Below are 22,376 nucleotides of genomic sequence, written 5' to 3'. Positions count from 1 at the left end.
GAGTTTTTGTTCTATAATTAAGTATTTAATCATTCAATATAAAATTAGAATTATAAAGTTAAAAATGTTTACTACAACTAAATAGGCCCTCAATTTTTTAATTTTTTAACTTATACTATAATTGAAAAATATAAAAAAATATATTTTTTCAAAAAATTTCAAAAACGAATGCTATTAATTTTTAAAACATTAGATATGTTGAATTATAAAATTGGAATTAAAATATTTTCTAAAATTAAGGGTTTGTTTGGCGTGTTTTAATGTAGAGCTTAAAATTGAATTAAATATGGAAAACTACTCAAATGAGTTTTCTAAATTTTTCTTGTTAATTTAGAGCTTTGTAAAACGCAATTTTTGAAAAAAAAAAATCAGAAATCTTCGTCCAATTCTCTTACAAAAGTTAGATAAAAAAAAATTAAAATATCTCTTATTTTTTTCAACATATGTTCTAATTTTTTTAATTAGAAACTAGTTTATGAATTTTTAAATATGAACGATCCTTCAAAATTTTATAAAAATAACAATTAAGAAGTAAAAGTAAAAAATTTAAAATCATTTTATACAACTAAATAAGCATTCCGAACAAGCTGAAAATGAATCCAAACTACTTTACTCTCTTGAGATAATCATCATTGCATGATCATCAGTGCTTGTGTCATTGATTACGTTAAGAGAGATAAATTATAGGTGTGAGGCTTCACCTTATAGCGCAGGGCAAAAATTAAACTCACGACTCATTGGACTAGCACCGACATATCACTTGTCCGATCAGTCGATCTATGCTTTGAGCGAAACTACTTTACTCTCATAATTACACAAGAACTTGGCACTACCACAAAAAGAAAAGCTATTTTGTAACGATTTATTTATGTTTTAATGATAATTTATAATTATTGGTAACATTGCTACGACTCTTTAAAAATTTTGTGACGATCTTAATCCTCACCAGCTTTGACAAAAGAAAATGTCGAAATAGTGTCATTTCAATATTTTTGAAATATTATGTATCCCAACATCTTGAGATACTCAAAAAATGCACTTTGAAATTGTTTCAATAATTTTGTAAATGTTTTAGGACCATTTCAAAAATTCTCAAAAACTTGAAAACGTGTTTTATACAATTAACTCTTTATCTCCGCTCCAGATAAATAACCAACCAACTCAAAAAAATAAAGAGTTGGTTCAAAGACTTTTTTTTTTTAATTTCTTATTTTTTAATTATTAAATTATAATTTATGGATAATAAAATTTGTGTTTATGTTTGATTATGAAATTTATATTTATGTAGGATTAAATAAATATTATTATAATCTTTTATATTAAAAATTATATTTATAAAAATACCTTTATATTCTTTTTATTTACATATTTGTTCTAGTATTCATTTACTATTTTTTAAAAGAATATTATTTTCTTATTTTTGTATATTCTTATTTCTTACTGTAGTTTTAAAAGGAGAAAGGGAATCAGCCGGATCTGGGTGATCCAGACCGAACGCCCGAACCGACCTAACCGGGTCGGAATATAATGCTGGAGAGACTTCACTCTCCCCAAACTGTAGCCCCCCTCTCCCAGCGACCACCATCACCGCCGCCTCCACCAGCAGCCACCATCTCCTATTCCTCTCCGTTCTTCGGCGGCCAGCCACCGCCACCGCCGTCGACGACCAAGGCCTCTTCGGCCATCACCGTCCGGCAACCACAGCTGAGGCCCGACCACCGCCTCCGTCGCCACCGGGCACCGCCACCAAGAAGCGCCACAAGCACCGCATCTTCACTTCCTCTGCAATTTCCTACCACTGCCTCTTCATCTTATCTGCCCTTTCCTTCCAGGTATGCTCTCTCTCTGTTCATTCCCGCCGGTATATATTTACATATATGTATATTCACGAGTATGCGTGTTCACCTTAACATATTGTTCACTGCGATGCGGGGAGTTTAGTGGTGGCGTCAGATTATTGGACCCGCTGGTCGGCGGCCGCCATCCAGAAATGGCTACTGTTCCTGTGTCGAAGCACTCAGACAACAACACCGCCATCTCGGACACTAATAGTAGCGCGTCATTATCGTATTTCCAAAAAACCGTAAGTCATTTCCCGGAGCTCCCTCTCGAACTTTAAACACTTGGTTTTTAATTTCTCATTTTCTTTCTTTGTTTGTTTGTTTTTTTGTTGCAATTGGAAAGGTTTGTTTGCAAGATTGGTGGTTGATTAAGGCTGAAAAAGACTCCCAAGGGAAGAGGCTTGCCGTTGCAGGATTGACATCTCGAGAGTAAGAATTTTTAACTTTTAGGGTTTTCGCTTCAAAATAAACATTGTTTCGCGTTGTCAATTCCGTTATTATGCAAAGAAATGAACTATATCAAGGTGTCCTACTCGTTGGGTTTAGAGCAGGTGGCCTTCTCTCCTGTTGCTGTGTCATTTATGATCAATGAGCGGTGATTTTGATAACCGTTTTTGTAAGGTTAAGTTTCTTGTTTCTCAATTACTGTAGATTGCTCTAAGTTTATGATTTACATGTAAGAGCAATTTACAACATAGATTTAAGAGAAATTGGTGAGCACAGTCTTTAACACAATCTAACAAACGCCCCCCACCCCCCCAGGCACAAATGAACCACATAGACTTGGAATTGAGAGCAACTTTTTTTGGGACGCTATCTAAAAAGTGAGAAGTCCACCTTGAGTGGCTTTTCCTTCTTACTTGGGCGGCTTCACTTGATTCCATCCTTTATTATTGACAACTTGAGAAAGAGACAACTAGGGAAACAGAGGGCATTCAATGGTGGATTTGTGGTCCTTTGTAAAGAGAATGGAGAGTTGATGGACCACCTCCTTTTACATTGCTCAGTGACTTGTGGCTTTGAGATATATTACTCTTTTCTTTTTTGGAGCCTGTTGATAAGTCTTTGATCTGAGACTTATATGATCTGGTAGCTGTAGGGAATTTAGGTAGAAAAGAGAGAGAATTTGAAAGGAGGAAGGAGTATTAAGAGAGAATTGAGAGAATAGGAGGGAAATAATTATGTTCTCATTCAATTCATAATTCCCGTCCTTAGGCGTTTGGATTCCTTTTATAGGTTGCCTTGAACTGTAACCAAATGGGTACAAGCGACTATAGCTACAACTGCTACTTATTACATGTGTTAGGCTAATTACAGCCTTGCCCCCTTAGTTAATTACAATTAGGTCCCTGTTCCTCTTTGGGTCGTGACATTTCCCCCACCCCTTAAGATCTTTCTTGTCCCCAAGAAAGGACAAGAGGTGAGCTGCTTGGGGGTATTGTTTCAGCAATTCTGGTAGATACTCCCAGGTGGCATTGTCCGGATGCAGGCGGCTCCATTGGACCAACACCTCCATTAGTGGCAGTGCTTCCTTGTATGTTATCCTCCGGTCCACAACAGCCTGGGGCTCTTTGATCACCTCCCTGTCTTCATCGGCTATAGGTAGGTTGGGGCTGGTATTGTCCGTGGGTTCTATTTCCTTCTTAAGCAAGGATACATGGGACATTGGGTGAGTAGGAGTTCCTTCTAGTAGTTGTAGCCTATAGGCAACCTTGCCTACTTTAGCCAACACATCATATGGCCCAAAGTACTTGGGGCTCAATTTGGAAACTGGGGAGGTTGAAAACGAATGCTGGAGGAACCTTTTGACCTTAAGGTACACCTTGTCCCCCACATTAAACTCTCAGTCACTCCTCCTTTTGTCAGCTACCTACATCATTCGGTTTTGGGCCGTGGTAAGCTCCTTCCTCAACAATTGCACCGTATTTTGACGTTGCTGCAGATAGTCTTCGACTGCGGACACACTTGTGGGTGCATTCAGTAGGGCTGGTAGGATAGGGGCCTTGTACCCAAACAGTGCTTCAAAAGGGGGCTTTTTCAGAGCACTGTGATAGCTGGTGTTGTACCACCACTATGCCATAGACAACCACCGATTCCAACTTTTTGGTTTGGCAAAACACATGTACCGTAAGTAGGCCTTTAAGCATTGGTTTACTCTCTCCGTTTGCCCATCTGTTTGGGGGTGGTAAGCAGTAGACATGTGTAAATCTACTCCCATACTTTTAAACAATTCTTGCCAGAAATTGCTAGTAAAAATCTTGTCCCGATTAGACACTATAGATTTTGGAACCCCATGCACCCTTATTACTGAATCTATAAACTTTCGGGCGACCTCTTGGGCCGTGTAGGGATGGGTCATGCTGATGAAATAGGCAAACTTGGTCAGGTGATCCACGATTACCAAAATTACATCCCTACCTTCTAATTTTGGTAGCCCTTCAATAAACTCCATCGATACTCCTTCCCAAGCTTGCTTTGGAATGGAAAAGGGCTGGAGTAACCCTGAAAGAGCTACATGCTTATGTTTGCATCTGTACCAAATAGGGCAAGCCAGCACAAAAGACATCACCTCTTTCTTAAGTCCCGGCCAAAAGAAAAGTTGGGTCACCTTGTAGTTGGTAGCCTTGATTTCAGAATGTCCCCCCAGAGGGGAATCATGGAGGGATTGTAAGATCCTTTCTTTCAACCTGGAGTCATTGCCCACCACTATTCTTCCTTTGTAGTGTATCAAACCATTGGAGAATGAGTACTCCCGGTTTCCTTTTGGCTCGATGGCCAGTTACCCCTGCAATTCCTTAATCCACTTGCCCATAACTTTCTGTTATCTCTTTCACCCAGTCCGGCACTACAGCTGTGATGGCATTGCATTTGACCTCTCCTTCTCTTCTAGAGAGTGCATCCACCACCTTGTTCTCATTTCCTTGCATGGATTGTAAAGTCCAATCCCAGTAGTTTGGTTACCCTTTTTTTTTGTAATTGGGTGTGCACTCTTTGCTGTAACAAGTGCCTTAAACTATCATGATCGGTGTTGATAATGAAATGGTTGCCCTCCAAATAGTGCCTCCATTTTTCCACCGCCACCAACACTGCTAGAAGCTCTTTATCATACATACTTAGTCCCAAGTGTCTAGGGGCTAAGGCCTGGCTAAGGTATTCCAGGGGTTTTCCTTCTTGCACAAGCACTACACCGATGCCCGTTTCACATGCATCTGTTTCCACTACAAAAGCCTTTGAAAAATCTAGGAGGGCGAGGACTGGAGTTCTTGTCATGGCTTCCTTGAGGGCAGTAAAGGCAATCTCTGCTTCTGAATCCCATTGAAATCTGTGTTTCTTCAACAGCCTGGTTAAAGGCTTGCTAATAATGCCGTATTTGGGAACAAACCTCCTGTAATACTCGGTTAATTCCAAAAAACCCCTTAACTCCCTCAGTCTTGGCCATTTAGCCATAGTTGAAATTTTTTGGGATCTGTGCTGACCCCCTTCCCTGATATCACGTGCCCTAGATATTCTACCTCCTTCTTAGCGAATAAACACTTGGACATTTTGATGTACAATTGATTGAGTTTAAGGATTTCAAAAGCTGTCCTTAGGTGAGATAGGTGTTCTGATAGGTTCGGGCTATAGATAAGTATGTCGTCAAAAAAGACTAGGATGAACTTCCTTAGGTAGGGGCATTAGTAAGCCCAAAGGGCATGACAAGGAAGTCATATAGGCCTTGGTGGGTACGGAAGGCGGTTTTGAGGATGTCAATAGGGTGCATTCTGATATGATGGTACCCTAACCTTAAATCTAGCTTAGAGAAGATGGTTGCCCCATGTAGCTCATCCATCAGATCCTCTATGATAGGAATTGGAAATTTTTTTTTGATGGTGAGGGTGTTTAATTGGCGATAGTCTATGCAAAACCTCCAGGTATCATCTTTTTTCTTAACCAAAAGGACTGGTGAGGCGAATGGGCTTTGGCTGGGCTGTATAAGGGAAGAGGCTAGTATTTGTTTGACTTGTTTTTCAATTTCAGTCTTTTGCGTGGGAGGGTATCGGTAGGGCCGAATATTTGCTGGTTCAAAGTTGGGTTTGAGAGGAATGATGTGTTCTAAGGCTCGAGTAGGGGGTAATGAGTTAGGTTCAGCAAATAAATCCTTAAATTCAATCAAGAGTGAATTGAGGGTGTCCAAATTGGTTACCTCTTCGCGTGGCAACTTTGATTTTGTATCTTCCTTTCTTGCATTCCCTCCTCCTATGCATCCTTCCTCTTCCACCTCCACTACCTGAATGGAGAACAATTAGGAGGCTTGAACCTTCCCTCTCTCCAGCATCTTTTGTAACTTCCTTTTGGAGATCAATTTGCATTCCCCTGTCTCTAGGCTTCCCATCAATGTTAATTTTCTCCCTGCAACGTTAACTGTAACTTTCAGTTTATTAAAATCAAAAGTTAGAGGACTGAAAGCATCACATACCAAAACGAGTAGATGGGTTGTAGATTCTGGGTCAACTTATTATATGACTCACGATATCTCTTTCGTTGATTCATACAAACCAACCCTAGGAAACCAAAAAATTACTATAGTTGATGGCTCTCCCACTGACATTGCTAGATAAGGAAGTCTTCATCTTACCCCTTCCATATCTCTTACAAATGTCCTTCATATGCCCAACCTTTTAACTAATCTTATCTCTGTCCAAAAAAATTACTAAAGAACTCCATTGCAAACTAACATTCTTTGACTTTCATTGTGTGCTTCGGGATCAAGTCTCGAGGAAGATGATTGGATTTGCTCGAGAGTGATGGGATGTACTATGAGGATCTTAATAGTGGTCGAATAAAGGGAAACCAGTCTCCTTTCTCTCAAGTTTTTTTAACCACGTCTAATAAACAAATGATCTGGGCACATCATCTTTGTCTTGGTCATCCACCTTTTCCTCTCTTAAAATATATGTTTCCATTGTTGTTTAAAGATCTGGTTGTGTCAGATTTTCAATGTGAAGTGTGTCAATTTGCTAAACATTGTTGTACTTCATTCCCTATTAATTCAATGAAATGCAGTCAGCCTTTTACTTTGATAAATTCTAATATATGGGAGCTAGCAAAAATTCTTGATATTCATGGCTAGGTGGTTTGTCAATTTTATTAATGACTGCACTAGGACTACTTGGTTGCTCTTAATAAAAGACAAATATAAAGTTAGTTCACTGCTTCCTCAATTTCAAAAAATGATTTTTACTCAATTTGGAGTAAAAATAAAACAATTTCGCTCAAATAATGTCAGATATTATTTCAATCAGAATCTCTCTTCTTTTTTTATCAAGGAAGGTATTATTCACGAATCTTCTTATGTTGAAAACCCATAGCAGAATGGAGTGATGGAACGGAAAAACCATCATATCCTAGAAGTCACTCGTGCACTTCTTTTTTAGTCCAATGCTCCAAAATTCCTATGGGGGAAAGTAGGTCTAACATTTCCTTATCTCATAAATCGTCTTCCTTCTAAAGTCTTAGCCAATCATAGTCCTATACATATTCTATCCAACAATTTTCCAAATATTGTGTCTACTAGAAATCAGCTTTCGTGCATATTCACAAAACGCATAGATCTAAATTGGACCCCAGGCACAAAAGTGCATCTTTGTTGGTTATTCTTTTACCCAAAAGGGTTACAAATACTATGATCCTTCTAGTTGACACACCTATGTTACTCTTGATGTCGCATTCCATGAGTCTCAACCTTTCTATAGATCTCCTCACACCCATCTTTAGGTGGAGTAGTCCAGAAACAAAGATGTGTGCTCAAGCTCCATCCCCTTTCTCGAACTACATGCAAATCTTCTTGATAAAACCATCACCACCACCATCATTATCTCAACCCTTTCCCAATGTTATCATCCCAGAAACAATTGAACAGGTTGCAGATATGGCAGATATCACTGCTATAAAAGACAATTGCAGTAATTGACACTGACAACATTGAACCTGCCACTGCCAATGTCCATGAACATGTTCAAATCCGTAACCCTTTAAGGCCATTGAAGCAGTATTCAAGAACAATACAACCCTCACAGCCTCTCAAGTAAGTCTAAGAATCAACTCCAAGCATAGGTAATGCAAACACTTTGAACTTGTCCAGTTCTGAAACTGAAAACACTATTGTTTGTGATGCTAACTCAAATTGTGATCTCTATCTTCCTATTGCTTGCACAAAAGGAACACGAAAGTGTACCCAACATCCTATGGCCCATTTTACCTCCTCACATAGACTATCTTCCCAGCACAAAAGCTTTCTCTCCACCTTGAACTCAATCGAAATACCCTAAACAGTATATGATGCTTTAAGGGATAGGAATTGGTCATATGCCATGAAGGAGGAAATGAGAGATTTGGAGATAATGAAACATGGGAGATTGTGGTGTGTCCCAAGGAAAAGAAAGCAGTTGGTTGTAAATGGGTCTACACTGTTAAATTTAAGGCAGATGGAACTATTGAACAATACAAGGCACAGCTAGTTGCAAAAAGGCTACACACAAACCTATGGGGTGGATTACTAAGAGACTTTTAACACCGATGACAAAAAATGAAAACGATGAGAATCCTATTATCTCTAGCAGTTCATTTTCATTGGGAAATTCAACCATATGATGTAAAAAAATGCATTCCTTCATGGAAGCTTAGAAGAAAAGGTGTGCATGGAGCCACTACCAGGCTTTAATGGCAAGTATGGTCCTGACAAAGTTTGCAGACTGAAGAAAGCGTTGTATAGGCTAAAACAATCTCTGTAAGCTTGGTTTGGGAGATTCACTAAGGCTATGTTGTAGTTTGGGTATAAGCAAAGTCATGGTGACCATACTTTATTTGTGAAACACTCAGGTAAGGAAAATATACAATCCTATTGATATATGTACATGATATTATAGATTTATAGTTACTGGAAGTGATGAGGAAGAAAAATTGAGGCCGAAAACAAAATTGGCTCGAGAATTTGAAATGAAAGAGCTAGGGAAATTGAAATACTTCCTCAGAATTGAAATGTCATATTTTAAACAAGGGATATTTATATGCCAACAAAAGTATATACTTGACTTGCTCAAGGAAATAGGTCCCCTTTGATGCAAACCAATGAGTACACCTATTGATCCAAACCATAGAATGAAACAAGAGAGCAGGGAGGGAATAATCATTGATAAAGAGCGCTACTAGAGGCTAGTAGGAAGATTGATTTATTCTCACACATTAGACTTAACATTGCTTATATTGTGGGAGTAGTTAGTTAGTTCATCCATGATCCTAAGAAGGAACATCTACAAGCAATTTAAAGAATTCTCAGGTACTTAAAAGTTACTCCAAAAAAAGGAATTTTGTTCAAAAAGGGTAGTAACCTAACAGTAGAGGCATACACCAATGTTGACCATGCAGGATCTCTTATAGATTGGAGGTCAACTACAAGCTACTGCACTTTCATAGGAGGAAATTTGGTTACTTGGAGGAGTAAAAAGCAAAATGTGATAGCCAAATCAAGTGTAGAAGTAGAATTTCGTGCTATGGCTCTAGGTGTTTGTGAACTTTTGTGGATTAAAATAATTCTAAAGGATTTGATGATTGAAAGTGGATCGATGAAACTATACTGTAATAACAAATTAGCTATCAATGTAGCGCATAATTTGGTACTACATGATCGAATGAAGTGTGTGAAAGTGGGCAGACAGACATTTCATCAAAGAGAAAATTGATAGTTGATTCATTACTATCCCTCACGTGAAATCAAAAAATCAATTGACAGATGTTCTAACCAAAGGGTTACCCATTTCTAGGTTTCAAGAAATTGCTGTCAAGTTAGGAATGGAAGATATCCACTCACCCATCTTGAGGGGGGGAGTGTTGGAATAATGGAAGTAGAAGACTTAGCTAATTGGCTCACCATTAAATGTAGAGGATTATGTTTCCTAATGTAGATATAGAATGTATAGTTAGTTGTTTTTCTGTATCAATTAGCTGCCTAATTAGTTAGTTTCCTTATTGTATATGTTTCCTTAATAGCTAGTTTTCTTAGAAGATAGATTGATAGTTTCCTTATGGAGGTGTCAAGACTATCTTAAATATGACTGTAAATCTATGTTGTGAATATACAAGAATTCCGAGAATTTTTACATATTTAAATGTCTCTCTGCCCCTCATCTATTTTCTTTCTTTCTCCTTGTCATGACCCCAATGGCATTTTAAGGCATATTAGTAATAATAGATTACATGTATTTTTTTCCTTTGTGTACTTGTTGCTTTGTTGATTTGTACCTTGATCTAAAAAGCCTATAAATAGGCTATAACCCAAAGAATTAGAGAGGATTGAATGATAATTTGATTTTAGTCTTTTCTCTCTGCACTCCTCTCCCTCAATTTCCTCTCTTCTCCCTCAATTATCTCTGTTTCTGTTTTGTCTCTCCCTTCCTTTCTTCTTTCTCTCCCCTGTATTCTTCTCAAATTCCTTTCTAAACCCTAGCCAAACCTTGGGGTCGTGTCACTCCCCTTCTCTCCTTTCCTAGCAATGGTGGTGATAGCAGTGTGGTAAGCCCCCACAACCCCCCCCCCCAAAAAAAAAAAAAAAAAAAAAAAGAAAGAAACACGCACATAATCGTATTGGGGTTTTCTATAATGACCTCATCACAAACCTCAAAACTATGCTTGGGGTTCTCTCTCTTTTTAAATTTTTGTAATTAGCGGGAGGAGATGAGAGAGAAAAACAGGAGTGAAAGAAAGAGAAGAGAGAACGTTATAGGGGTAAAATGGTTAATTTACTTTATTTTTTTAACAGTAGGGGGGCTCTTTGTAATTTCTCAAACTAGAGGGGAGGTCCCTGTAATTATGCCAAACCTGGGGGGTGGTTAGTGTGTTTTACCTCACTTTAAAAGATGGGGTAGGGTAGTGGACTTGAAGAGGTTGGGGGATAAAATTATTGAAGAGAAAAATAAAGAAACTGACATTTCTCCTATATCAAATGCTCTAGGTTTACAACTAATTTATACTAAAGGAGAGGAAACAAATCTCTCCACAAAAGGAAATAATAGAAAAGATTCCAAATCAAATCAAAGATTACAAATCAGCTCCCTTAATCCTAGGAATGAAATATCTACAACATATCTTCAAGATATACATCATATCAGCAATATATACGTCTAATATACAATAAAATAAAGGTAATAATCCTGATATCTTTGTTTTGTTTCCAACAATTATTGTTATTAAAGTTGTTATAGGATAAGAGACTTTGAATATTGTTAGTACATATGTATCACAAATTGGGTTAAGAGAAGGATAAAGACAATTTTGAGAGATTTTAGATGGATCATTGCTAAAACAACCTAAAGGGAAAAAGATGATTATAGGAGGTTGCTTAAATGACCACGTGGGCTGAAAAGTGAACGAGGACATCAACGTGCATGGAGGCTATGGCCTTTTGGAACGAAATAATGATGGAAATTTTATTTGACTGTACACTATAATTTGAATTGGAAGTTCGTAGCATTTTTTTCTTTTTTTTCCCCTTCAAGATCCCTTTCCAGCTTCTTGCACTTCTGTACCATCTAATTTATGTGAAACATTTCTTCTGCAGGAAGCAAGCCGTTCGAGTGTTTTCATCTGCACCAATTGTTAAAAGATATGATGTGTTCACTCTTGAAACAGCTGATGGGATATGTGTTCTTATGAAAGGATTCATAAACAAGGCTCGCACAGAAGAAAATGGGTTTCCCTCTGAGGTAAATATATGTTTTAGTTTAGTGAGGTCTATAATTGAACAGGTACTTAAGTAGATTCTTCCTGGACTAAGGCCATCCATATATTATGTCATGATCCACAACAATCTCTGTCAAAGAAGGCAGATCAGCTGAAGCATCAACTGTCAAGTCTAGATCAGAAAAGGCACTATAAGAAAAATAACATACATTTGGAATTGGCACGACAACATTTTTGAACAATGATCAATGATGGACAAAAACTGAAAATACCAGAAATAAATAAATATTTGATATATGGGCATTGAAAATTGGGAAGGTTGCCAATGTTACCTAGGCATCACACTTCTAAAACACAAACAGCTCTTCTTTTCTGCAGTAAAATTCTGTATATGTAAGCTCAATGGCAGGAGCACGGCGCATTTAACTGCACCTTTTGTAGAGATAGGGGGAGGGATAAATGAAAAACCATTCCTTGGCTAGTAAACACTAACTTGTACTTTTGCCTTTGGAAATTCAGATAATTGTATGGTAGGCTTAGGGATGTAAATGGGGCCCCAAATAACTCCATTTACATGCCTGTTTTGTTAATTTTCAAATTAGTCTTGTACCTATACCTCATTTTTGTGCTTTTTTCTAAATGGGGTTAATGGGCCCCATTTACATCCTTAGGTTGCCTGGTAGCCCTTGAAGGTGGCACAAGTGTGCTGCAAGCAGAGTAGTGATACCCAGTGATACCTAATGAAGCAATTAGGTGGGTGTAATGCACAAGACTCATGCAAATTTGATATGTTGTGACTAATCAAACAAGAAAACTAGTTTATTGTGTGGGTAGTTTAGTGTGTGGGTGTTGCTTGATATGAAAATGGTTGACAAATACAATGTATGAGTTGATATTGAGTCATTTCTGAATGCAAACTTCTAATGCTGTAAGAGTCCTGCTATAGTGGCAATTTTTTTGTGATAAAAGGTGAGTCAAAATTGGATTTGCCATTCTAGGAGTTGGGTTTCTAATCATCGTCATTACCACCACCACCACCACCATCATAAGCCTTTATCCCACTATGGTTAGCTACATGAATTCTAGTTCTCTAATTATATATGTACATGGTTGTATATTCATGTCCAATTTCCACGAAGTTTTCTATGGTTTTTCTTCTTCATCTTTCATTTTCCTTGTTTGGTCTTCTTGTCACGTGTCCAAACCACATATTAATTGCATCTTGTGCATATAATAGGTGTTACCAGTGATGCACGAGAATAACTCGGAGACGCCATTTTGGCATTTCTGAGATGTTTCTCATTTCGAAAACATTGAAAACAGCTAAAAACGTTTTTCGAGTTGTTTTTGTAATTTCATAAATGTTTCGGGGGGCTTTTTGCAATTAACATAAACTATCAGGAATGCATTTCCAGCTACCGAAGCTGGTTAGAGAGGGAAGCAATTTTGTCTCTAAGCAGCAAATATATACTTTTCTATTGAGTCTTTTCTTTCTTCTCCGGTTCTTCTCTTCACTCACACCGTAGCCTTAATTTCTTGTTTGAAGTTCGAAATTCAACTTAATTCTCTCGTCACCGTTCTCACGCCCTGTGTCGATTGCTCAGTGCTTATGCTGTTATCGATTTAGTTGCTCAGTCCTCTCGCCGTTCTCATGCCTTTTGTTGTTGTTCCTTTTCACCGCCGATTGCTCGGTGCTTGGTGCTCGTGCCACCATTGATTCCGTTCTCACGCCTTTTATCGTCGTTCCCTTTCTTCATCAATTGCTTGGTGCTCGCGCTACCATCTCGATGCTCCATTTCCGTGCTCGATTGTTGTTATACCTATGGTCACTGGATCAGATTTCTTAGACAAGAATTATGCCACTCTCAACCGCACACACTCACGGACAAAATTAACATAACAAGTTAAAGAATCAAACTGAAATAAGAAACAGAACAAAAAGTAAAGCAAACCACATGAGACAAGAGGCGCAAGAATTATCCTGGTTCAAATTGCCCCTTAGGACAACCCTACATCCAGCCTAAGAACCCTCCAAGAGCAGCCTTCTTTGATTTAAAGAAAGAATGATCAGTATAGCCAGTTACACCTCGATTACAAACCTTCTCTCAAGATTACAAAAGCTATTCTAAAATCACAGCTTTTCCTCTCTTAAATCTTTCTCAAGAAACAATAGCATCATGTGTTAATGATGTCTAGCCCTTCTTCCCTATTTATAGAATAGTAGGGTGATAATTCCTAGGCTATTACAAAACCGGTATGGATATTATCGGTTTACCTTCCAACTTGATTTCTAATTGCAAGTGAGGCCACCACCTATCTCTACCCTCTAAAATCGCATAATAACATGTTCAAAAAACACTACTATCATTGCCATCAATATTCTAGACAAACTAACAATTGTTCTGTCGATTGGGTTCTATAAGTTTATGTTTAATAACTATTTTTTATAATTTTTTATATTAAAAATTATATTTATAAAAAAGTCTATATTTTTTTCATTTACGCTTTTACCTCGTGTTTCTGTTTTCTACTTTTTTGGAAAAATGTCGTTTCCCTATTTTTGTTTCTTAGCGGAAACATTTCAGTTTCCATGCAGCCTAGGGTGTTACTTTGACCTTACTACAGATAATCTTGTTTCTACTTATATTTTCTCTTGTACAATTGTGCATCCATTGTAATATTCTCACCCAATTTATGGCCATATTTTGAACCTATTGGTATTTTAATTGCTTAAAATTCCTTGTCATACAAGAAAGATGGTCTTATAGCTTGTCTGATAAAACTTGTCTTTTAGCTCTAAAAGGATTTTAGAATTGCATAAATGTTGGATGTAGTTCTCCACTTTAATCTTTCAACCTTGATTCTGTTATCAACATCTTCAATAAGTTTGCCTTATTTTTAAGCACTTTAATCGAAATATCTAAATTGGTCTTTTTTAGGAACTTGATTTCCAAGTCTCACCATGACATCATTCACATTTTTAATTTTATAGTACTTGCATTCCATATATTTAGTTTTTGACCTACTCAACTTGAAGAGGTGTCCTTCTATAATTCAAGCTTAGTATTCATGCTTTCTTTTGTTCCATCTATCATGACAATCTCATTTGCAAATAACATAATAGGCCAAATATATATTTTTGCCCCTGTATTTGCACTTTTTTTTCATTTAGATACTCGAAATTTTCGTTGTTTCAATTACATCTTTGAACTATCCAATTTTGAATCAATTTAACTCTTGTTCTTTGACCTCTTTTCCTATAGACACTCGAACTTTTCATTGTTTTAATTATATCCCTGAATTATACATTTTCGAGTCAATTTAACCCTTCTTAAGAGTAATATTCTATCTGATTGGTGTATCTAACACTTGTACTGATTAAACATGCAACAAAATACACAAATACAAAAGTGTTACATTAAATGTCACTTTAAAGTGTCCAAATATCATTTTTTTTTATAAATCATTGTTTTAAATACGTTTTGCAAACTTATAAATTAAATAAATAATTATATAATACTAACTTTTTTCAGATATAATTAAAGAATAAAGCATTAAAATACCAACAGAAAATTAGAGAAAATTTAAAAAAATGTTATTTGAACACTTTAAAGTGATATTTAATATAACACACTTGTATTTGTGTATTTTGTTGCCTGTCTAATCAACACAAGTGTTAGATACACTAATCACACAAAATATTACTCTTGAGAAGGGGTTAAATTGACTCGAAAATGCGTAGTTCAGGGGTGTAATCGGAACAATGAAAAGTTTGAATGTCTACATGAAAAAAAGTCGAAGTACAGGGGTTAAATTGACTCAAAATTGCATAGTTCAAGAGTGTTATTAAAACAATGAAAAGTTCAAGTGTGTAAATGGAAAAAAAAAAAAAAAGAACGTGCAAGTACAAGGGCAAAAATATGTATTTGGCCAGTAAGATATCTCTTATTGGATATTTTGGGTTTGCTTTTCTTATGCTCAATTACATTGATTCCTACCAGATGACTAAATGTATGACTGTTTCTCTTTCTGTCAGATGGTCACATTAAGGGAAAAACTTTCTAATTTGAGGAAATCAAAAAGCTTTATCCAGCATGCTACAGGATTGATCTGTGTCTAGATTTATTTTTCCTTTTCAACTCGCATGAGCTTGGGTTGCAAGTCTATTTGGCACAACCCAAGAGTTGAACCCAATCTGCAATTAGTGACATACCAAATCAAAGCATAAATATTAGTTCCTGCTCTGGACAGGTTTTCAAACATTTTGTTTTTGGCTTCCCTCCTTATTGGGAGGAATATGCTGGAAAGTGTTTGGGGTTAGGTGTTACCCACAAGGATGTTTCAAGAACTCCCTCAGATCATGGTAAGTTCTTTACAGATCAAGTTAAAACTGTCCGGTTACTAGGATGATGTGAGATACAGTCAGTTTTGTCTGTTTTCTTACAATTATTCTGGCATCTTTTTTTAAACTAATATTATTGCTGAAAGTTTTACCTTGGAGCAGGTATTAATGATTCTAATAAAGGAACTTCAAACGACAAAAAATCCATTAGTGAAGAAAGGCATGATGATAATGACAAAATGGATTTTTCAAAAGATGGTGGAGATGGTTTCTCAATGAAGGTGCAGCATTCTGACCAGAATGGTACTGGTAGTGCCTCTTCAGTTGAAGATCCAAATATAAATTCTTCTCAGGTTTTGTCTGAGATATTCATTGGCCATGTGTCACCAGGTTTTGACTTGTAAAACTATTCAAGTGACTTGCTTTATGATTTTGAGGATGAATTTGATGTTGGTTTTGGTTCAGGTGTCAGTAACATTAACAGCAAAGATGCATTACAAAGATATCCTTCATCATCAAAAACCGATGGTCATCTAGATGGTAGATCTGTGCAGCATGGCAATACTTTGGATAAGATTAATCCATCTGAGAGAAGTATTAATAGATATAACTTACGTAACAAGAAGAATAACCTGAAGGATGACCAAACAGCTGTCAATCTGTTGGGAAATGAAAATAATGAGCTGAATCGTGTCTCAACTGGCAATCCTGATCAATTGGAAAATGCTGCAGTAAATGGTGAGGTCGAACCTGGGGTCTGCATTCCATGTGAAATTGGATATCAACAGCCTACCAGTCATGAAATTGTAAGAAATATACGTGCTAAAAATGGATTTTGTCCAAAGTATACATTTCCTTTCATTAATACTTGATGAACAACAGGAACGAAAGTGTGGAAACATTAGAAGTCACAGTGGTAAGGAAATCAAAAGCACCAGGGGGGCATTGAAGTCTTCTGTTGGGCTTGGTAATGAAATCCAAGATGATGAATTGCATGCTGTTGTCAGCAAGAAGCAAACTAATGCTAAGAAAGCAAGCAAACCCAGGAGTGAAACCAGGAGAAGACTGATATATGTCAGTAAGCTGTTTCCTGAACTTTGAACCTAAATTGATTTCTTCCTTTTTTATATAGGGATATTAATCTTACTGTAGGTAAATATTATTGCATTTAAAATACTTTCCATGGCTGGTTCAATATTATAGCAATTACCCCGGCCTAAGAATAAGCCAGGTTAGATGACAATTGAATTAAATAATTAATGAAAATGATTTGTATTCACATAATCTGGTGGTTTACTAGAATGAAAGCCTTCTGTCATTTTAAGGGGCATTCTCCATCATAAAATTGCTATGAATTTTGCAACCATTATGATTGAATATCAACTGTAGAGGAGGACTGACTCATCATATTCCTTAGGAACATTAGCTGTTACTTTCTTTCTTTTCTTACTCTTTTATGCATTGTGATCATTGCTGTACGATTTTCAGTGTGTTTTTATATAGTTTTTGGTCAAAATCTATTAGAAGTGTCAGCATTAGACATGGCTTCCTAATTTTAACAAGACAAATTAATATCACCCACTTGAGTCATAATGCTATTATGATTGTCCACTTATTAACAGCATCGAAGTCAAATTGATGCCTTCCATGGTAATCAATCTCTTGTGAAAGTATCATGGCTGTGTTCCTTTACCTCATTGTGTGAAAGAGCATGAACCTACATTTCTAGTACTATTTATGTACATTTAGATTGAGCTATTTAATAATCTAAGTGCAGACAAAGTTCTTTGTGGTCTGATATTGAGCAGTTCTATGCATTTTGATATAATTGCACTATTGTTGTGAAGAAAGCATGAAGCTAGTTGCTCATCGTATTAGCATATAAGCTTCCAGTATTATTTCCAAGATTACAAGTGAGATCTAACCAGCCATTTTTGCAAGTTAGGTGCTTGCATTTGTTATACTAGCCCATTAACTTCACCTTTGGCTGCAAATTTTGATTGAGGCATTGATGTATTATAAATGTAGATAGTGCTTGATGTTTAAACATAGGTGGAGCAGTTTTGTTCATTCTGCTGTAGTTGCTGCAGTACCTCTAACTAGAGTTATTAATAATCAGTTTATGGCTGCTGATGGTGATAGTTTAGATGTAGTTTAATTGGCAATTTATTGAATTTTCCAGTTTGACAATCTGCTACCTTTTCTATTTTTTCTTTTCTCAATTATTATTATTAAATCCACCCACCCCCGGTTTTCTTCTTTCAGGAAAGTCCAATAAGCAGGGGAGGAGCCAAAAAAGCATCTTTAATTTCTCCAGAATCTTTGAATCTTAAACGATCTCGATCAGGTAAATTTTTTATTATAAAACTATGTCAAATTTCCTGTTCCCATGATGCCAATATCTAGTAATACATGGTACATCCTGTTGCATTGTCCTCAAAAGTTCTGGTGCAACTCCCCCCCTCTTTCTCACACACACAAACATACAGTATTATTTTGGTGTGTTTATTTTCTTCCAGTCAGCTTTTCTGCTTTTTATGCACATTACCAATAAATCCTTGCCATGGCAGTGTATTATAAAAAAGAATTCTTTAAAACCCTAAATGTACTAAATCTTTAATCCTCAGTTTGGTTCTTGCCAGGTATTCAATGTTTTTGGTATTTTTGCAGGAAGACTGCTGCTACCTACCCTAGAATTCTGGCGCAATCAGATGCCAATTTATGATATGGTTTGTGATGATTTTTGGAACGTTGTGCCAATAACTCTATACTTGCACTTTGTGAATGTAACTTTACTGTTATGTACATATATTTTCCAACACCCACACATGCGACCCATTCTGCCCTTGTGCACTTTCAACTATTCATCTATGAAGTCTGAAGTTAAGGTTTTTACTTGACTTGATTAGAAGTTTTTGTTGAGTTGAGAGTTTCTTTTTGTAGCAATCTAAAATGATAATATATGCATGTAACATAGTTGTCAGCGACAAAGATGATGGTATTTTCTTGGCAGTCAGAAGAACTGAAGCTAGCATCTTCAGTTACGATCATCATTAAGTCAGATGGATTGAGGAAGTTGAGACCTGGAAAGTATAATCCATTATTTGTTTGGTTACCGTTCCCTGAATTCATGATTGCATGCTTCTGCAAAGTGTCTTTTTGAACCCATACATCAGTTGCCCACCCTTGAACTTTCCAATGTCTAACTTGTCTATGTCCTGAACAACGAATCATAATCATGACTCAATTTGCATTTTCCAGTGAAAATTTATTGGCTGGTTTAATTTTAAAGCCTGTAAATTTCAACTATTGACATGAACTAAGGTCTTCTATTTTCCTTTCTTTTCTCGTGGCTTACCATGTCCTGTTTGTACTGTGGGACATTTATGCTATCTGCTTTTGGTCTGCTGCATTTTTTCTGTGTGGTGCCTTTTTAATCTAATTCTTAGTCTCCACTCAAGAAAACCTTTCCATTTTTCCTAGCAAATAGAGCATTTCCCCAAGAATTGGCTAGAGAAATTTATATTTACGTCCATTGCATGAAACCTATAGTTCTTACAAGTCTTGACCATTGTGGCCATGACTTTGCTAAATAGCATGTACTACTTTTCCCAGCAAATGTGGGTTTGTACCCTTAATTTGATGCCGCCTCAATTAAGTTGGAAATCAGTTATTTTCTCATTTCCTAACTGAAACCATTTCTGTTTCTCTGACCTTTTTGTACCTTCAAATTGTAAAACTGTATAATGCCTTTGATTTTGCTTATATTTGCATTTATTTCAATTATTTGATCAATTTGCTTCAAGTTTTACTTTTTTCCCTCGCCAAATACTACGAATGCATATTCCAGAACCAAGAGAAATTAACATCAGCCAGGATTGAGGTCACTCTAGGCTGATATATGATCAACTAGTGTCATATTTGCTGACACATCTATGTCAGTCAATTCAGGTGGCCACCTATCATGCTTGATACTAGCACGACTCTTCAAGATTAAGTGATTTGGTTCTTTCTTGTAACACTACATATATCTTGTTATTTCAGGATCGTAGAATTACTGGAATTCAAGGCGGCCTTCATGGTGTAGAACCATCTAGAGGTTTGTCTCCTAAAAATTATTGCTGACCCGGGATGTTTCTTTGTGAATTAAAATATAATCTTTCTCCAATCGCTGAATCTCAAGAAAGCATTGTGGTATTGCATGCTTCACAGTTAAGTTTTACCTCTTATCTGACATATACAAAGTAATATAAATAAATTCTTAATGCCAAATGGAAAAATGAGGACCAAATTTCCAAGCCCAACCAACTATATCACCTCTAAAAGGCCTAGTTATTGAAAGAGTGATTAACATTTTTAAAAGCAGATGAACCTGTAATTCAGGGATATAGGATCTATAATCTTGTGCCATGTTTATTCGGTAAACATTTACAAATTTAAACAAACTTGGTTCAAAATGAAATGGTAGAATGAATCTGGATTTTTTCACCCAAGTCCACCACAGCGAAGGTTATAATTGTAATCATCCATCACAAAAAAGGGATCTGATATGTGTGTGTGTGTGTGTGTGTGTGTGTGTGTGCAAGTTAAAATATACGGTGGTAAAATGATATAGTAATTCAGTTGAAATTAGCCATGTGGTAACTACAACTGCCAGACGTGTTATGTTAGATTTATTCATTTATAAATATTAAGGATAAAATCGCACTGTACCTGCAAACGATTTAGTAATTGGAGTTGGAGTTATACTGGATATTGTCTCATGTGCTAAGCCGCAGGGGTCATGGCTCCCTCAAATATATAACCCTGGTTTACTCCCTGCCCTGAGTGTATTTCTTTTTGGACCCTGCTATTAGGTCTGATTTCTTGGACTGAATAGCATTATTCTTTCTTTTTTCAACTATGTTTGTCCATCCCATGATGGGTCTGTGATTGTGCTATGCTTTACCATATGTTTGCCAACTGCTTAATTTTGGAAATTGACCACTCCACGAGATTTTATGGCATACCTATTTTCAACATTGTCAACGTAAGTCCTCAAAGGATAACTTGTAACCAGCATTGTCAGCATGAGCCTTCTTGACAGGGAGTAGATCTGAACCTCAAGACAGAAAGCGAAGGTAGTTCCCATGAATGCGAAGGGAGCCGATCAGTCGAAAACTCTGCCCATAAAAGGTTAGTAACCAAATTTGGTTTGATTTAATGGCCAAGTGAGAGAGAGCCTCACAGACATACAAATCCAGGTTTATCTTTTTTCAAATGGTAAGGTTAGCGGTGGGCAGCCTGAACTAGGGGACACAATCGGAGATATCGTTGCTGGCCCCCATAAGCCAGGAACTCATAGTTGTCGCCCTTGCTATGTTGGAACTGTTACCTTTGATATGATGGCCATAGAACTTTCTGCAACCCTGTCGTTTTTCTATAGCTGGAACTCAACATTCTACTACTATGCACGATTTAAAAAGGGTAAAGGGTTCTGAGTCCATTAGTAACATCACTTCTTCCTTTGAAGAAGTCTTTGATAAAATTATGTTACGGATGTTAATGTAGACCTGAGCGGCTGTCCCACAGACGCATATTAATGCAAACAATGTGGTGTTTACTAATCCAGCAAAGGTCAGCATACTGACTATTTGGGAAAACCCATCTGTCATAGGAACCATGTAAGGTGGCGTCATTAGCTCCCATGTCCTTACACTGACTCGAGCAACTCCTGGACAAAACTAGATTTGAATATGAGATTTTAAGTCTCAGTGCAAGGGATATCACTACGGGAGCTGTTAACATTGGGTAGTATACAAGTATTACAGTTTTAATCAGGATAAAATAGTTAACTAAATTAAGAATATGGAAATGAGCAAACACAGCTCGTATTTTCGTTTTTCTCTCTGTATGACGGTTTCAGTCATGAAACAGTTTCCTTTGGTTGGCAGGCCTGACAAAAAGAAAATGAAGACAGTAGATACTGCTGTGTGAACGGAGATGGGCTTGTCGTTGGAGATCACGACTACCATATAGTTTTGTGCCGCAATTTAGCTTTGCGGCCTGGTACTGTTGTTATTTCAGCATTTTCTCTTGTTTTAGTTGACACCTTTGCCCTATTATTAAGGAGCCCCACAAAATATGTTAAAGCTCCCGGGCCAGACTTGTATAAAATTTGCCCCGTCAGTAATTTCTTATATTAAATGTATTATGTAAATCTATTTGTATATTATGTTTACCATTTGATGTTATTTGATACTATTTAGTCAGCGTTTGAAGTCACTGAAGTAATTATTAAATAGGAAATATTTTAATAAAATAAAATTTTGACATTATAATTGGAGTTGGGTTAAGAAAGTTACAAATTAGTCTAGTGGGCAAATTCGTTAAGTACGTCTGGTTTGGGCCTATGTTGGTCCAACTGGTCGCAGCATGGAGCAGACCTCGTTTTGGGCCAATACAGGCCCACTTTGCCGACCCATTCCAATTGGATGAAT

The 22,376-nt window shown here is 36.8% G+C and overlaps 1 protein-coding gene across 6 annotated transcripts; it reads left to right on the top strand.

Moving 5' to 3' along the window:
* The first annotated feature begins 1,501 nt into the window (after window positions 1-1,501).
* On the top strand, window positions 1,502-22,096 carry LOC127788413 (kinetochore-associated protein KNL-2 homolog). 6 transcript variants are annotated; one of them, XM_052316638.1, is made up of 13 exons: window positions 1,502-1,832; window positions 1,942-2,083; window positions 2,185-2,270; window positions 11,434-11,578; window positions 15,807-15,918; window positions 16,060-16,287; window positions 16,363-16,703; window positions 16,780-16,971; window positions 18,163-18,244; window positions 18,568-18,626; window positions 19,942-19,996; window positions 20,984-21,072; window positions 21,831-22,096. In XM_052316638.1, the coding sequence occupies exons 1-12, from the start codon at window positions 1,528-1,530 to the stop codon at window positions 21,019-21,021; spliced, it is 1,785 nt and encodes a 594-aa protein (XP_052172598.1). In that variant the 5' UTR covers window positions 1,502-1,527; the 3' UTR covers window positions 21,022-21,072; window positions 21,831-22,096. The 6 variants fall into 6 exon arrangements, with proteins under 6 accessions (XP_052172598.1, XP_052172599.1, XP_052172600.1 ...); XM_052316639.1 differs by having other exon boundaries at window positions 21,814-22,096; XM_052316640.1 differs by adding an exon at window positions 19,748-19,848 and having other exon boundaries at window positions 19,942-21,072.
* The last annotated feature ends 280 nt before the right edge of the window (window positions 22,097-22,376 follow it).

This window comes from Diospyros lotus, chromosome 13, assembly GCF_014633365.1.
Source record: "Diospyros lotus cultivar Yz01 chromosome 13, ASM1463336v1, whole genome shotgun sequence".
NCBI lineage: Eukaryota > Viridiplantae > Streptophyta > Magnoliopsida > Ericales > Ebenaceae > Diospyros > Diospyros lotus.
Note: the sequence above shows the minus strand (reverse complement) of the source record. Positions and strands in the feature narration are given on the sequence as shown.

Excerpts from the sequence above, each read along its gene's own strand:
- LOC127788413 (XM_052316637.1), top strand. The coding sequence starts at position 1,528 with ATGCTGGAGAGACTTCACTCTCCCCAAACTGTAGCCCCCCTCTCCCAG. Across the intron at positions 2,084-2,184 it reads TATCGTATTTCCAAAAAACC|GTTTGTTTGCAAGATTGGTG; the intron begins GTAAGTCATTTC and ends GCAATTGGAAAG. Across the intron at positions 15,919-16,059 it reads AAGAACTCCCTCAGATCATG|GTATTAATGATTCTAATAAA; the intron begins GTAAGTTCTTTA and ends ACCTTGGAGCAG.